Source organism: Talpa occidentalis, unplaced genomic scaffold (assembly GCF_014898055.3).
Source record: "Talpa occidentalis isolate TD23 unplaced genomic scaffold, MPIMG_talOcc4v2.1 talOcc4.10, whole genome shotgun sequence".
NCBI lineage: Eukaryota > Metazoa > Chordata > Mammalia > Eulipotyphla > Talpidae > Talpa > Talpa occidentalis.
Genome location: NW_023600993.1, coordinates 60770104 through 60785721, shown reverse-complemented (window position 1 = coordinate 60785721; position 15618 = coordinate 60770104). Strand labels below are relative to the sequence as shown.

The 15618-nt window shown below is 35.5% G+C and overlaps 1 protein-coding gene across 1 annotated transcript in view; it reads left to right on the top strand.

The window, feature by feature from the left end:
- Window positions 1-15618, top strand: part of ZPBP (zona pellucida binding protein) — a 172569-nt gene that overhangs the window by 18005 nt on the left and 138946 nt on the right. The window contains exons 3-5 of the mRNA XM_037493318.2: window positions 9243-9368; window positions 12500-12649; window positions 15109-15327. Of these exons, the coding sequence (XP_037349215.1) occupies window positions 9243-9368; window positions 12500-12649; window positions 15109-15327 (495 nt within the window). The remainder of the gene's footprint in view (window positions 1-9242; window positions 9369-12499; window positions 12650-15108; window positions 15328-15618) is intronic.

Genomic DNA, 15618 nt, shown 5'->3' with positions numbered 1-15618 from the left:
TACTACAAAGCCATAATCATCAAAACTGCATGGTATTGGAACAAGAACAGACACACAGACCAATGGAATCAAATAGAAAATCCAGAAGTAAACCCACAGATTTATGGTCAACTAATCTTTGACAAAGGAGCAAAGAATATGTATTGGAACAAAGAAAGTTTGTTCAATAAATGGTTCTGGGAAAACTGGGTTGCTACATGCAAAAGAATGAAGCTTGACCACTACCTCACACCATACACAAAAATCAACTCAAAATGGATTAAAGAACTAGACATAAGACCTGAAACCATAAAATACTTAGAAGGAAATATAGGCAAAACACTACGTGATATGCACATCAAAGACATCTTTACAGACACATCACCCAAAGCATTGATAGTGAAGGCAAAGATAAACAGCTGGGACTACATCAAATTAAAGAGCTTCTGCACAGCAAAAGAGACAATAACAAAAACAAAGAGAAACCCCACCAATTGAGAGAACATTTTTGCACACAACACTAATGATAAAGGACTGATCACAAAAATCTGCAAAGAGCTGATGAGATTCAACAACAACAAAGAAAATAATCCTGTCAAAAAATGGGCAGAAGAGCTAAATAGAAACTTCTCTGAAGAGGAAATGCAAATGGCCAACAGGCATATGAAAAAATGTTCAACATCACTTGTAATCAGGGAAATGCAAATCAAAACTACCATGTGATACCATTTTACACCAGTGAGAATGGCACATATTAAAAAAACTAGCATCAACAAATGTTGGCGAGGATGTGGAGAAAAAGGAACTCTCCTGCACTGTTGGTGGGAGTGCAAACTGGTCCAACCACTATGGAGAGCTGTGTGGAGATTTCTGGAGCTACTAAACATAGAGCTTCCATATGATCCAGCAATTCCACTCCTAGGTATTTACCCAGAGGACACAGAAACATCAATTCCAAAGAGCACCTGCACCCCTATGTTTATGGCAGCACTGTTTACAATAGCTAAGCTTTGGAAACAACCCAAATGCCCAAAAATAGATGACTGGATCAAGAAGATGTGGTACATATACCCCATCAATATTTACTCAGCATTCAAAATATATAAATACATGCAATTTGCAGCCACATGGATGGAGCTGGAAGGGATCATGCTCAGCGAAATAAGCCAGAAAGAAAAAGAGTAATACCGGATGGTCTCACTCATAGCAGGTATTTATAAAACTTAAATAAGGGACCAGGAAAATGAATAACTATAAGAAAGTAAAAATCAAAATCAACAAACAACTATGAACCAGAGACACTATATGGGGGATGGGGGGCGGGGAGGAGGGATTGGGGTCAAAATAAGGGGGTTGCAATTGTATGGGGAATATAAAAATAAAATTTATTAAAAAAATAAATATAACGTAGCTACTTTGGAAATAAGGTATTTCCTTTTTCACACAGTTTGATGGTGTTATTGTTTGTTTAGTGAGTTTTCTGGACTAACTTAAAGTGTATGTATTATGTAAAGCCACTGAAGTGTCTGCTCCATTGGTTTCGTTAGACTGATGATTATACAAGTGATTTCACTGACTCTCTGGAGTCAGTCTTTTGAGGATTTTCTGAACATGTTATGACATATTTAAATATTTAGCCAGCTAGTTGACTACTTTACCTTACCTCTCATGTTCTGCTTTGTGGACCCTCTATTTCAGCCAGAGGTGAGATGCTTAGTCCTGGGGCTGAGCCCTGCCCAAAGCATGCTCATGCCTTTTACTATCAGATGAATATATCAGAACTTTTATGAAGTCTTATTGACATGTGATTCCCCAGCTCTTAAGCTTATTGTTTACCCAAATTGTTACCCACTGATCAGATAGTTACAAAGAAGTTAAATTATAGCCTCTAATTATTTTTGACAGATACTCTTGGAGAAAATGATTTTTGCAGTGTTGTGCGCCAAATCAGGTCAAATAAAGACAGCATTGTGTATGGGATCTTCAGGGAACTGCCAGAGGTCAAATAATGAGAGTTCTCTAGGAAGAAGGTTTTAAAGGTATTCTTACTCTGTTTATCCCTCTAGCGGCTGCCGGGCTGCCTGGTTCTTTTTTTTTTTTTTTTTTCTTTAATTTTTAAAAAATTTACTTTTTCTTCTTAAGTTTTGATAGTATTCAATTTCTACCATCTGATATAGTTCCTGTTGTTCTACCACCCATGTTCCATCACCACAATCCCTTGTTCTTTTCCCTCCCCTGTTTTTACTCCCAGACTGCTGGTTCTTACTGTGATTGTGGGCTGTTTTCAAGGCTACTGCAGAGCTGGGGAGAAGAGATACAGATAGGGTAACTTAAAATACTGTAAGTGCACACTTCTCATCAAGAGTATTAGAGATGCTCCTCAACTTCTAATGGGGTTATGCCCTGAATGAAAATATCTTAAGTCATAAATGCATTTAATAAACCTGGCCTATCAAATATCTATAGCTTTGCCTAGCCTACTTTAAATGTGCCAAGAACACTTACATTGGCTTACAGTTGGCTTACAGTTGGATAGTTATCTTGAGTTTAATACAGGAGTGGTTATCTTCCTACACTTGCCAGAAGCAGGAGACACAAATGGGCATTTCATAGATATGATGGCATGTGGAAAACAGTATCCCAGAAATGTTGACAACATAGCACCTTGCAGAGTACTAGTTGTTTAACCTCATGATCACTTGACTGGCAGGTAGCTATGGCTTGTTGCCTCTGCCCAGCATCATGAAAGAGTATCATAACACATATTACTAGCCTACCAATCAGTCAGAATTCAAAATTTGAAGTATATTTCCAATGAATGCATATCAGTTTTGCACCATTTTAAGGCTGGAACATTGTAAGTTGTACCATCATATGTTGGGGACCCTCTGTAGTTTGCTAGATCTACTAAACCCAGCTACCACAGTCTGGGTAGTTTAAGCAACAGAAACTTAATTGTCTCACAATCTGGAGGCTAGCAGCCCAATCAGGAAGGCATGTTTTCTTCCTTCAAAGGGCTGTAAGGTGAAGGATCTTTTATCATTATCCTTCCTTGGCTTAAGATAGCCACCAAAAGGTGGCTTTTCACATCATTCTCCTGGTATCTATGTATCCAAATTTCTTTCTTTTATAAGGACACTGGTCATACTGGGTTTGGACCCACTTTGATAAAGTCATTTTAATTTTATTATTTCTGCTTTTAAGTTCACATTCTGAGGTTCTGGAGGTTAGGATATCAACAGTATGAATTTGGATGGGGGCATAATTCAAAACATTACACCAGGATCAAGCTGTTTTTCTTGAATAAGTTTTTCCTGGATCACTGTCTTTAATTTCCAGAGTTCTTAAAATGTTGATTTTGACAATTTCTGCCACTTTTTTTCATTACTTTTATGGAGATAATAATTGGTATTCTTTACTCTGCTGATGACACCGATGACACTGATAATAAACTGTTATCACAACTTTTTAAAAAAAAGGTAAATTTTTTACACCTAAATTATAGAAGATAATTATAACTACTTTCCTTTTTAATTGCTTTCTTTTATTGGATATGATTAAATTTTTATTTTTTTAAGATTTTATTTATTTATGCATATAAGAACTGCAGTATAGACCAGAGGTGTGGGGGGTTGGGTGGGAGGATTAACCAGAGACAAAGTGGGGAGCAGAACAGGCAGATTGTAGGGGCAGGATGGGCCACAAGGCAGGTTTTATGATCCGGCAGTCAGGTAAAGAAGAGTCTTGGAGCCCTCGGGGGCTTTCTCAGGCTTTTATTGAGCATTACATGTAGTGTGGCAAACAGGTACACAGGAGCAGGAGTGCTTGGGGACCAGGAGGCCAGCAGGCCCCCAGCAAGTCTTCACTCTGGGCTTTTCTGGCTTCTTTTCTCCCCTTCTCTCTCCTGCCTCTCTCCTGCTTCTGCTTCTCTTGGCCACTATCTCAATACTACTCCCATGGCCCACAGAAGTAAATAAGTCAGATTATAACAATGTAACAACTGCAGGTGCCCCATCAGACAGGGCAATCCTAATGGTTGGAGGACAGAAAAGCCTGAACAGCCATTTACTCTACACAGATCTACTGAAATACATTGCTGAGGGGAGCAGCAGGCGCAACAGGAGTGCTCTTCTGTGTCTTGTGGTTTAGCTCCCTTGCTGGACATTGATGCCTCAGTGGCTGGTTATAGCTTGATAATGCTGAGACTTTAACCCCTGCACACCAGGGAGGTCCTCATTAAAATTTAAAATGGATTGACATTTCAATTTAACAGGTATTTCTTATATCATTGTAACATGGATTGCTCTATGATATTCGACTAGTTGTACCACCAGAAAATGCTGACTGCCTGATTTTTTTTCCTGCCTGTCTGGAATTTCTTTAGTATTTTCTGTCATGCAAAGTAACAAACAGCACCTATATATGTCAGCATTTTTCTATTTGGTGATCTTCTTTTTGAACTTGTTTACCATTTTCTCATTTATTCTGTTGGTCTTCTGTTTTCATTCACTTGTGTATCCATTCATTCACTAATCGTTTATGTCTTGGACTTTATGACATTCCAGTTTTTTTTTTTTTTGGAAGTGATTAAATACTATTTTGTATATTTATATTTCTTTTTGCACCTGTTCAAAACTTTTCTGGGTCTAGCAATAGAAGTTCATCACTATAGGACCCAAACATTTCTTCAAAATGGTTGCACCAGGTTGTGATTCCTCCACCAGTGTGCTTCCTTTTCCCCCAACAGAATGAAATACTACCCAAATTTTCAGTTGTTGCTTAAGTGAAATTTAAGTTACCTCTACCTATAATTTCATTGCTGTTTTCAAAGAACTTGCTTTAGTATGAAAAATGTTCCAGTTTTAAACTTACTGTTGAGTATCTTTATTGCAAATATCTTCTCCCAGATTTCAGATTGATTATGCTATATATCCCTGATGCTCTCTTTGCCATTGTTGCATAGAATTGAATGAAAATTGTTAAACTTTAAGGAGTTTAAATTTTTCTTCTTAATGTTTGTGCTTTTTGTATTGAAAGTGTCCCGACCCGCAGGATTCGTAGGCACGAAAAGAGGGCTGAGGATTGAAATGAGGGGATTGAGACAACTTGATGCTAGCGGTTGCTTCTTTATTTTTTCTTTACCTTCTCTTACTTTTCCCTGTCTTTCTACCTTCCCTGATCTTCTCTCTGCTCCTCTCGCAGTAACCCCCTGACCTTCTCATGGTTCTCTTCTTATATCCTGGTAGATCCTCCCATTGTACCTCCCAGTTTCATTTGATTAACAGGAAAAACCTGTGGTTTCTCAGAAGGTGAAATGGTAAAGCGAAACTTAATTGATGGCACGTGTTGCGCAACACTGAGCATGCTCCCGGACAGAAAGAGTCTTCCTCTTATGCCTCTGAATCAAACAATGTATTAATAATACAATGTTCTAAACCAATGTGACTTCAATGAGTTAAATAAATAAAAGATCGTTCCAGATCCCAAAGGCACAGTTATTTTTTAGATTTTATTCAAGTAATTTATCTTCAGATCTTCAACTTGTATGAAATTTTTGTATATGGTGAGAAGTATAAGTGTAATCCCAACATTTATGTATTTACGTTGTTTTAAACATGATTTATTATTCTGTATTCTCTAGTGATTTAAGTTGCACTGCTTTGTATATATTTTTGTATGTGTCTTTCCCTCACCCCACAGTCCCAACATTCTTAGTCCCTATGTCAGGTCAATTTATTGTAATTGTATAGCTTTATAATTTATCTTATTACTATTAATAATTTATCTAAATAATGCTAGTCCCTTTTATTTGCTTTTTAGAAATATTTGTCAACCTTTAACTTTCCAAATACATTTTAATTCAGTATCCAACAGTTTCATAAAACTTTCTTCTGCCATTTTGCTTATAACTATGTTGATTATACATATATATATGTATATATATAAAACATGAGTATAAGTTGATATCCTACAAGTTATTCTTGGATTCAAACATTCCAATTATGGCATTGTGGTCTAATTTTGTATCTTTTACTATGGTCTGAACATAGTCTGTAATGGGCGTATTTAATTTTATATTAACATGTTTTCATTGTTCTGTAAATGTTATCTTCTTTCCTGTTACATGGTTTAATGCATTATTGCTGATATAGGGGAATATTATTTATTTTTGTATGTTGATCTCACATTGAGAAGCTTTTCTGGATTCACTTGTATTTTCTATGGCTTAAATATATAGAGGGGTTAGTGGGGATGAAGGAAGGGTGTAGTCATGGCGTGTGATACTTTCTTTACCTGTCAAAGCCAGAGTAGAAAAGAGAAACTTGGGCTTAGTTTTCAAAGGTGGGGCATTTATATACCTTATATACAGAAGTAGAATCACAAAGAATGGTGCATAGTGCTATTCTGGAAGAAGGTGTGTGGGGGGGGAAGGATATGAAAAGATGTAATGGCACATATTTTATTTTATTTTTTTTTTTTATTTTTTATAGAGGCATGCTTTATTTATTTGTTTGCTGGTTTGTTTGTTTTGTTTATACATGCACTGGGTACAGTCAGAAGCGCGGGAGGGTGAGAGAATTCACCAGAGCCAGAGCGGGGAGCAGAGCAGGCAGAAGGACCGAAGTACACTGCTGAGGGGAGCAGCGGGCGGCAGGAGAAGTCTGCACGCCATGTGGGACCCTCCTCCGGTGGCCGGGGAGCAGCCGGGGATCGAACCGGCGCCGCAGAGGCCGCGGGCAGCTTCGCAACCCAGCGCTCAACCGCTGCGCCACCGGGGAGGCCCGGCACATATTTTAAAGATAGCTCATGAGGAATGCCAGTTGGTCATGCTGAGGAGAGGCAATTTTATAAAACAAGCATTTACTAAATGCTTTTAGGAAAAAGATGAAATTTAAACTGAGTTCTGAAGGAAAGAAATAAGGAAATGACAAATTAATAAAAAGACAGCAGAAAAGAATGTAACAGATTGTAATGGACAAAAGTCTTTCTTTGGAACAATTAAAAGACAAACTCTTGGTAAATATTTCATGAGAGGCTAATGAAAGTACAAACAACATTATGAATAAATAGATGGTGAAATGTCCAAATCAGAACTCAGTATTTGGAATAATTTTATGTTAATAAACTTGAAAACATAAGTGATAAATTTATAAAATAGGTGATTGTTACTCAGACTAAAAATTGATTAAATATTCCTGATTGGTAATCAAAAAGTCACCTTTTATTCCCCAATTTCTGCCCCCAAAGTATTAGGCTATATAATTTTTTTTAAAGATGTATTTATGTATACAAGAACTGGGGCATAGGCCAGAGGTGCGGGGCTAAATTTATTTGGGTTAAATTCACATACAATCTATATTGTATGGTCAAAATTTGGGGCAGAAAAATATAAGATCAAAATATACGAAATTGTAACAACTAAAAATCTCAAGATTGTCATCATGTCCACAAGCAAAACCGTATTTATAAATCTATTGCTCAAAATGTTTTTTAACTGCCAGAATCATATTTGTTTCTTCATACATACTTTACTAACAAAAGTCTAATTGAGGTAACCAAGATTACTTTATGACCTTAAAAGAGAATTAATGTTTTATTTTTTTTTTAATATGGATGCTCGGAAAACTGTCCATATTGTTCAATCACCTAGTGTGTCTCTATGTCAAATTAAAAAGTCATGCCATCTACACTGCTAGATTCTCTTTTTTAATATGGGTTATATTCTTTTTTTTTTTTTTAAAGATTTATTTATTTATTTATACAAGCACTGGGTATAGTCAGAAGCGTGGGAGGGTGAGAATTCACCAGAGCCAGAGCGGGGAACAGAACAGACAGAGTGACGAAATACACTGCTGAGGGGAGCAGTGGGCACAGCAGGAGAGATCTATCGTGCCATGTGGTACCCTCGCCGGGGGCTGGGGATCTAACGGGCGCTGCAGACGCTGCGGGCAGCTTCACAGCCCAGCACTCAACCATTGCGCAACCAGGGGAGGCCCAACATGGGTTATATTCCAATTCCAAAAGGAAATCAGGAGAGGTCTGCTATACCATGTGGGTAGCTCCCTGGCCAGGGATCAAAACTTGTGCTACAGTGGCTGAGGATGGCTTCATAGGTTGAGTCTTAACCCCTTGTTTCACCAGGGAGGCCACTATTCTATACACATTTTTAAAGACAAGATCACTTTGCATGTTCTTTCAAAGAAAATTTATAGAATAAAATATGCCCTATGCATTTTATTTGGGTAAATTGTCACGTTAATTGGAAAAGGACAAAGGATGGTATAAGAAAATTATACGTGTTACATTTATATAGTTGTTAGTATATCTTTTTTCTTTTTTCTTTTTTTTTTTAAATGGAGCTATTTTGTTTTTTTGTTTTTTGTTTTTAAAGATTATTTATTTATTTATACAAGCACTGGTTATAGTCAGAAGCACGGGATGGTGAGAGAATTCACCAGAGCCAGAGCAGGGAACAGAACAGGCAGGCTGAGGAAGTACACAGCTGAGGGGAACAGTGGGCGGCAGGAGAGGTCTGCTGTACCATGTGGGTTGCTTCCTGGCCTGGGATCGAACTAGTGCTCAGTGGCTGACGATTGCTTGATAGCGGTGTCTTTAACCCCTGTGCTACTAGAGAGACCCCAGAACTTTTGAGTAAATGAAAAGCAACTGAATATTTACTGTGTTCTTTAGTATCTCTTAAAGAATATTACTTTTGCTTATTTAATGACCAGTATTCTTTCAATTAAAAAGCAAATTTCACAAAAGTCTCATTATTAAACTGAGTCAAAACATGTATTGATTTAATAATTATATGTCATTATTAAAATTTTAATAGTTAAAAATTTCAATTACATTGTGTTACATCACTAAATAATGTATTACTCATTTAAAAATATATCCTGTCAATTTCTATCAAGTTTGGTGTTTTTGCAAAACAGATAAAATCTGATTATAGAAGACCTTAATGCTTTGTAACTGAAATAATATTCTGAAACTACAATAAGTTAATACATATGAACTCCGAATATAAACACCAATGCATTATGCTCAGGTTGAGATACATAAAAATGTCCCAATAAAATGCATATGCTTAATTTTGAATGTTACATGGAATGCACTGAAATTTAGTTCTTATTAAGTAAGCAATACTGTAGTGGAAAACTTATAAAAACTTTTACTAATCAGAACTACAAAAATGTAAGGCATAATAGTGCATTAGGAAAGATAAAATATTATTGGAATATTTTAATGTTATATTTCAGTGAACGTGTATGTTATGCTCCATCAAAAGAGTCCACATGTGTTATGTGTAACCCACCGACTACGAAATTCTGAACTGATAGACCCATCGTTCCAATGGCATGGACCAAGAGGAAAAATTATTTCAGGTAGGATTTTGTTTCAGTTGTCTTAATTGAATTTATGTTTTTTGATGTACATGAAATGTACTTATGGATACTTCTATATGGTAGCATTAGAGTTTTCAAATTTTTGGAAAAAGATACTATTCTGAGGGTCCTTAATAGAAGTTTGAAATTTTTTTCTCTTAAGACAGGCAATTTCATGCAATTTCTAATTCAAAGTATAGTATATAATTGAATTTTGAATTAGTTAAGATAAATATTTTATTTTACTCACTTTCCTAATGGAGCATAAATTTTCAGAAATGCAGTTATTTCTTTTTTTTTTTTTTTAAGACTTATTTATTTATTTATTTATTTATAAAAGCTCTGGTTACAGTCAGAAGCATGGTAGGGTGAGAGAATTCACCAGAGCCCGAGCGGGGAGCAGAACAGGCAGATGATGAAATACACTGCTGAGGGGAGCAGCAGGCATGGCAGAAGAGGTCTGTGCACCATGTGGGACCCTCAGCAGTGGCAGGGGATCGAAATGGCGCTGCAGAGGCTGCGGGCAGCTTTGCAGCCCAGAGCTCAACCGCTGTGCCACCAGGGGAGGCCCAATGCAGTTATTTCTAAGGATAAAAAACTTATTAATACAGTGGTTTTTGTATTTATTAAAAAAATTCCCTGAAAATTCTATATTCAAAATAACCCTTATTTTCAGAGAAGTGTCATATCACAGTTCATTGCTTATCAGTTTTAAAATTCATTAGTTCTGCTATTATTATTTTATAAATAACTGAAATATGTTGACTGATTTTCTTACAGCTTAAAAGGAGACCCATTTTTGAATTCTAACCTGAATTGAACCAAATAAATCATATAACTATATAATTACTTTCATATTCATTTGTCGAGAAATATTCAGGTTGTTTAGTTGGATTGTAAAGTGTACAGGACAAGTCTTAGATTTGGTCTGTTTCTTCCTCATTTTATTCCTTCCCTTCCTATTTTTCTTTTTTTTTTTTTAAAGATTTATTTATTCATGCATACAAGAACCCGAGTACAGGGCAGATGTGTGGGACGGTGAGCGGATTCACCAGAGACAGAGCTGGGAACAGAACAGGCAGACTTACTGAAATTCACTGTTGAGGGGAGCAGCAGACTAGTCAGGAGAGGTCTGCTGAGCCACGTGGGTGGCTCCCTGGCTGGCTGGGGGGATTGAATAGCTTCATAGATTGTGTCTTAGCCCCTTGCGCCACCAGGGAGGCTCCACATGCTATTTTTTTTTTTTTAATTTTTTTACAATAGCCCTTTTCAGTAAGTGCAGTCATTTTCTCTATTTTACCTATGTGAAAATAGACATTGAGAGAAAAAGATACCTTTCAGAAGTCTTCTGCTTTTGAATTCTGGTTTCAGAATTCACAGATAAAATTTATATGAGGTAGAAATTATTGTTCTTTTCACCATTCCGTGATTCTTTGTAGGTTGTGTCTGTCTAGCTTGAATTTTTTGTTCAACTTGTTAAATTTATCTTCTGTGGTATACTTTCTGACATTTTTAATATATTCATGACCTATATCTCATTTACTCCTGATACTGCATCTTTCAAATATGTCACAGTGTGTTTTATTATGGATTATGTGCTTCTTAATTTTCTGGTTCTTGTACTCAAATATATATTGATACACATTGATATTTTGGTTTGGGAAATTTTCATTTAAAATATTTTCAAGGAATGCATAGATTTATTGATGATAGCATGTTTTAAAACCTTTTTAAAATGTATAGCGACATTTTTATCATGGTACTATGAAATATCTGTGTTAAAAGAGCAGCATTTATGCTGAGTATATAATCTTTCATCAAAAGACATTCATGAAGAAGTAGCCATTACAGTAGAATTGTTTTCTAAATATATATCACATTTTTCAGCTTCATCCAGGATATAGAAATGGGAGTACTCAAGGCATAATGCTCTATGTGGGTGGGTATATCCATCTATTCATTTCTCCTTCAATATCTGAAATAGGGCTTTGCATGTGTTAGAGCACCAATAAGTTTTTACTGAATAAATTCATAATAAAGATTTTATCACTAAGACTCATCCTTTGTCTTACTTTGAAGAAATATTTAAACTTGAAATTTATATGAAATGAATCATTTACTAAAAATTGAAGAAGATCAACACTTAATGATAGTCATTTCAAATGTATGGCGTATTCAGTTATTGAGTAAGCAAGTTTTAATGCCTAATAATTTTTCTAGTGCAAATTGTGGTTATGAACTTTTTCAAATATTTAAACATTTTCTATATTTGTTACCTAAAATGGTATTGTGAGATATGCTGTCATCTATTATGATTCTTTGTTATACAGGTGAAGGGGTTGGGCTTCAGAAAGATTAATTGATTACCCCAGAGTAGCACATTGTGAGAAAATCAGACTTCATCCCTCAATGCCTCTAGATCAGACTTTTTTCTCATTACATAACATCTCTTTCTTTTATTGTGATACTTAAGTAATGAGGCATGTTGAAGTAAAATTGGATCATACATTTCTAACTCCCAACACTGCAACTCTCTAATTGTGTGACTTTAGGCAAGTCAGGTGATTTAATCTCTTTCTCCCCCCCCCTTTTTTTTTTCCTGCAACCCTTAAGGTTTTAACCTAACTTTTGCTTAGTATTATAAGCAGAGAAAAGAAATCCCTAGTTATTAGTGATTATATAATGCTCTGGGTATACTTTCATTTTTTTCATACATGGTTTGTAAGTTTTGAGGGAGTAACTTGTTAAAAAAACATATATAGGAATATATAATTCATTATACATTTGTATATATGCCTGCGTATGTATGTGTACATACCTATATGCATATTTATGAATGAGTACATGTTAGTACCCAGTTTGTTGCAAGGACTAGATATATACTTGTAATTGTTTGTCTCTTAATACTTAGCTAGACAATTGAGCTCTGATTAGTGAAAATATGACACACTGAATAGGTCATTCTGGCACTCTCTGTGAACAAATACCAGATGCCATGACTAGTTATGCCCTCACCTTCTTCAGTGATTCTTTAGGTAAATTTTTATGGTTTACTCTATTAAAATCTTGTAATTTTGTATCAGTCTCATGTAATTTAATCAACCAGTTGCTTTATCTTATTCTTTTATTAGAAAACAGCACTGCAAAAGTAACATCCACAGGAAGTCTTATATTCCAGAATTTTGAGGAGAGTATGAGTGGAGTTTACACATGTTTCCTCGAGTATAAACCTACTGTGGAAGAAGTGGTTAAAAATCTTCAACTAAAATATGTTGTATATGGTAAGAACATTTAATTATATTAAAATATTTATTAATGTTTTTCTATATTTAATTTTTTTATTTAAATATTTTAGAAGTTTTAAAGAGATTTTGTTACTTTTAGTTATTTTTAGTGTATTATAATAAAATAAAAATTATTGCCTATATTTCACAAAGTCCTTTATAAGCAGTTAGTGGAATGATTTTTTGTCTTCAGGAGAATGTTGATATGTATGTAGTAAATTTAAGTCAATAAATGAAAATGGGGTTTATGGAATGTTTTCAAACCATTAAGATGAGATTGGAGTCTGTACTGCTTTTAAATTCTGAGTGCTATGCTTAATGATATACTGCCATCCTCCTAAACAGGTTTCCGTATCACTGTTGTAAAATCCTTTTCTAAAAAGCAATTTAAAAGCAATTTCATCTGTTGAGGTTTGAGATTAGGGAGAACTGAGTTGATAAGAAATGACCAGGAGAACAGTGTAAACAAAGGTGGCTTGTTAAGTTCCAGCTCATTGATGGGACCCATGTGTCGAGGATAGAGTAATGGTGCTCAAAGATGTCTGTATCTAATCTCCAGAATGTGTGAAAACATTACCCTAAAATCTCAAAGGGGATTTATAATTAACAGATTTTGATATGAGAGGTTACCCTAAATTATCTGGGTAGGCCCATGTAGGGTAAGTGACTCTCAGGCTTTTGCACCATTGACCTCTGGCTATCACCGTGAATGCACTAGGCGCTTGGGAATGTGGGCTTGGGGTACTGATGATGGACACCTGGAGTGTGGTGTGGGTGTGCACAACTGGGCACACCTGAGTCTGGAGGCTGACCATATATGGGTGGCAGAGGACGGTGCAGTGGAGTACAGTGGTGAGTGATGGACAGACCACCACACACACACATATATATATATATATATGTGTGTGTATGTATGTATGTATATATGTAGTGGCAGGACTGACACAGTGCAGGTTTTCTGATCCCATGCAGACCCGGTAAAGGAGGAGTCAGTGTCCTCAGTGGCTTTTTGCAGGTTTTTATCAGGGTTTACCAGGCATTTGGCAGGCAGGGGTGCTGGGGGGCCGGGAGGCTAGCAGTCCTCCCAACCCCCAGCAAATCCTCACTCTGTCTGGGCTCTCTGGACTTCTCTGCTTCTGCTTCTCTTGCTTCTCGCTTGGCTTCTGCTCGGCTTCTGCTGGCGTTCCCCGTGACGCCGCCCTTAAAAGCACAGTCTCAGCCCAGGTGAATCCCATCTACCTATGGCCACACCCTATTCCAGGTATATATGTATATATACACACACATATACATACACACACACACATATTCATATATATGCACACACACACGCATATGTATTGTGTTTAACATCTTTTTAAGAACTGTTCATATTTACCAATCATTTCTACAACAACTGACAAGACCTTTTATGGTTGTATTTTCTGTCTTAGTATTTTATCAACTTATTTAATGTCTCATATATTCATTTTCTTTTAATTTCTTTTCCCTTGCATTTTCATCTTCTTACCTTTCTTTAATGCTCTCAGATTTTCCCAGAATTGGTGTAGGAGAGTCTGTGGTTTTTATTCATGTTTGTGAATGAAAGTGATAGTTTGTAAGCAGTTAAGGCTGTCTGGTCTCTACGTTGAATAGAAAGACTAACAGTAGCTTGTATATATATATATATATATATATATATATATATACATTTAATTTTGACTTAGAGTAAGGAAAGTGATAAATAGTGATAAATACTGGGTTTCACTTTAGTGGGAAACATTTCTTCATCTGTAAGCCAGGAATAGGTAGGAACTGCACATTGATTAACAGAAGTAGCAAGATCTCCCTGTCTTGGCAGGTGAACCTTCTCCTTTTATGATATTCTTTTGAATGTCTTATCGTTTTTATAATGTCATCCCAGTGAGATTTTGAAATGAATAGAAAATATTTTCAATTCCAGACATTGTAATAGTATTCAATTAAACTTGGGATTTGTTAGAAATATGATTTTTAAAAAAAATATTATTGGTAATTTTATGACTTTAAGCTCTTCCAGGATGAATATTTAAAGTTAGAGATGTTTCATTCTTGAGGGAGGTATATTGGTTAGACTAGGCTCTCTGGGTTAGAATCCTAATTTGATAGCATATGCATTGGCCATGGGACATAGGGTTGACATGAGGAATATAAGGAACCACTGTGCCTCTCAATTTTCCCATGATGTATTTAAAAATGAAGCCAATCTTAAATGATTCAAGAGATTGAACTGAATTATTGTAAAGTGTTTTATAATAGTAATTTGCTACTTAGTAACTGCTAGATATTTATTATATTATGTATACCCATATATATATATATAATCTATATGTAAAGTATACATCAATTTATTTCAAATAATAGATTCTCTTGAATAGTTGTTATATACTTGAATTGCTTAAATAACCATTTTTTGTTACTCTGTTTAATATTTGCAGCTTATCGTGAGCCTCATTATTATTACCAGTTCACAGCTCGATATCATGCGGCTCCCTGCAATAGTATATATAATATTTCTTTTGAGAAGAAACTTCTCCAGATTTTAAGCAAATTGGTTCTTGACCTTTCATGTGAAGTTTCCTTACTAAAGTCTGAGTGCCATCGTGTTAAAATGCAAAGGGCTGGTTTACAAAACGAATTATTCTTTACATTTTCAGGTAAGTATATAGTTCTTAAAAGAAAACAAAGTGAGAACACAAAGCTAATTTTAAAGACATGTCAGTTGCCAACAGTATTTTGGAATGTTCCCCTCGTGAATGTTTTATACTTTCTATTTTGACTTAGTTGTAATAGTCTCCCAGGGAAATAAAATTATACTGATTGATAAAATAAATGAAAAGAGTGTTCTCGCAAATAAGTTAAACATTGTTATGATAGTTTAATACAGAATGGAATTTAGTATAAAGTGTATCATAATATTTAGCTGCAAATATATAATTTGTGAAAGC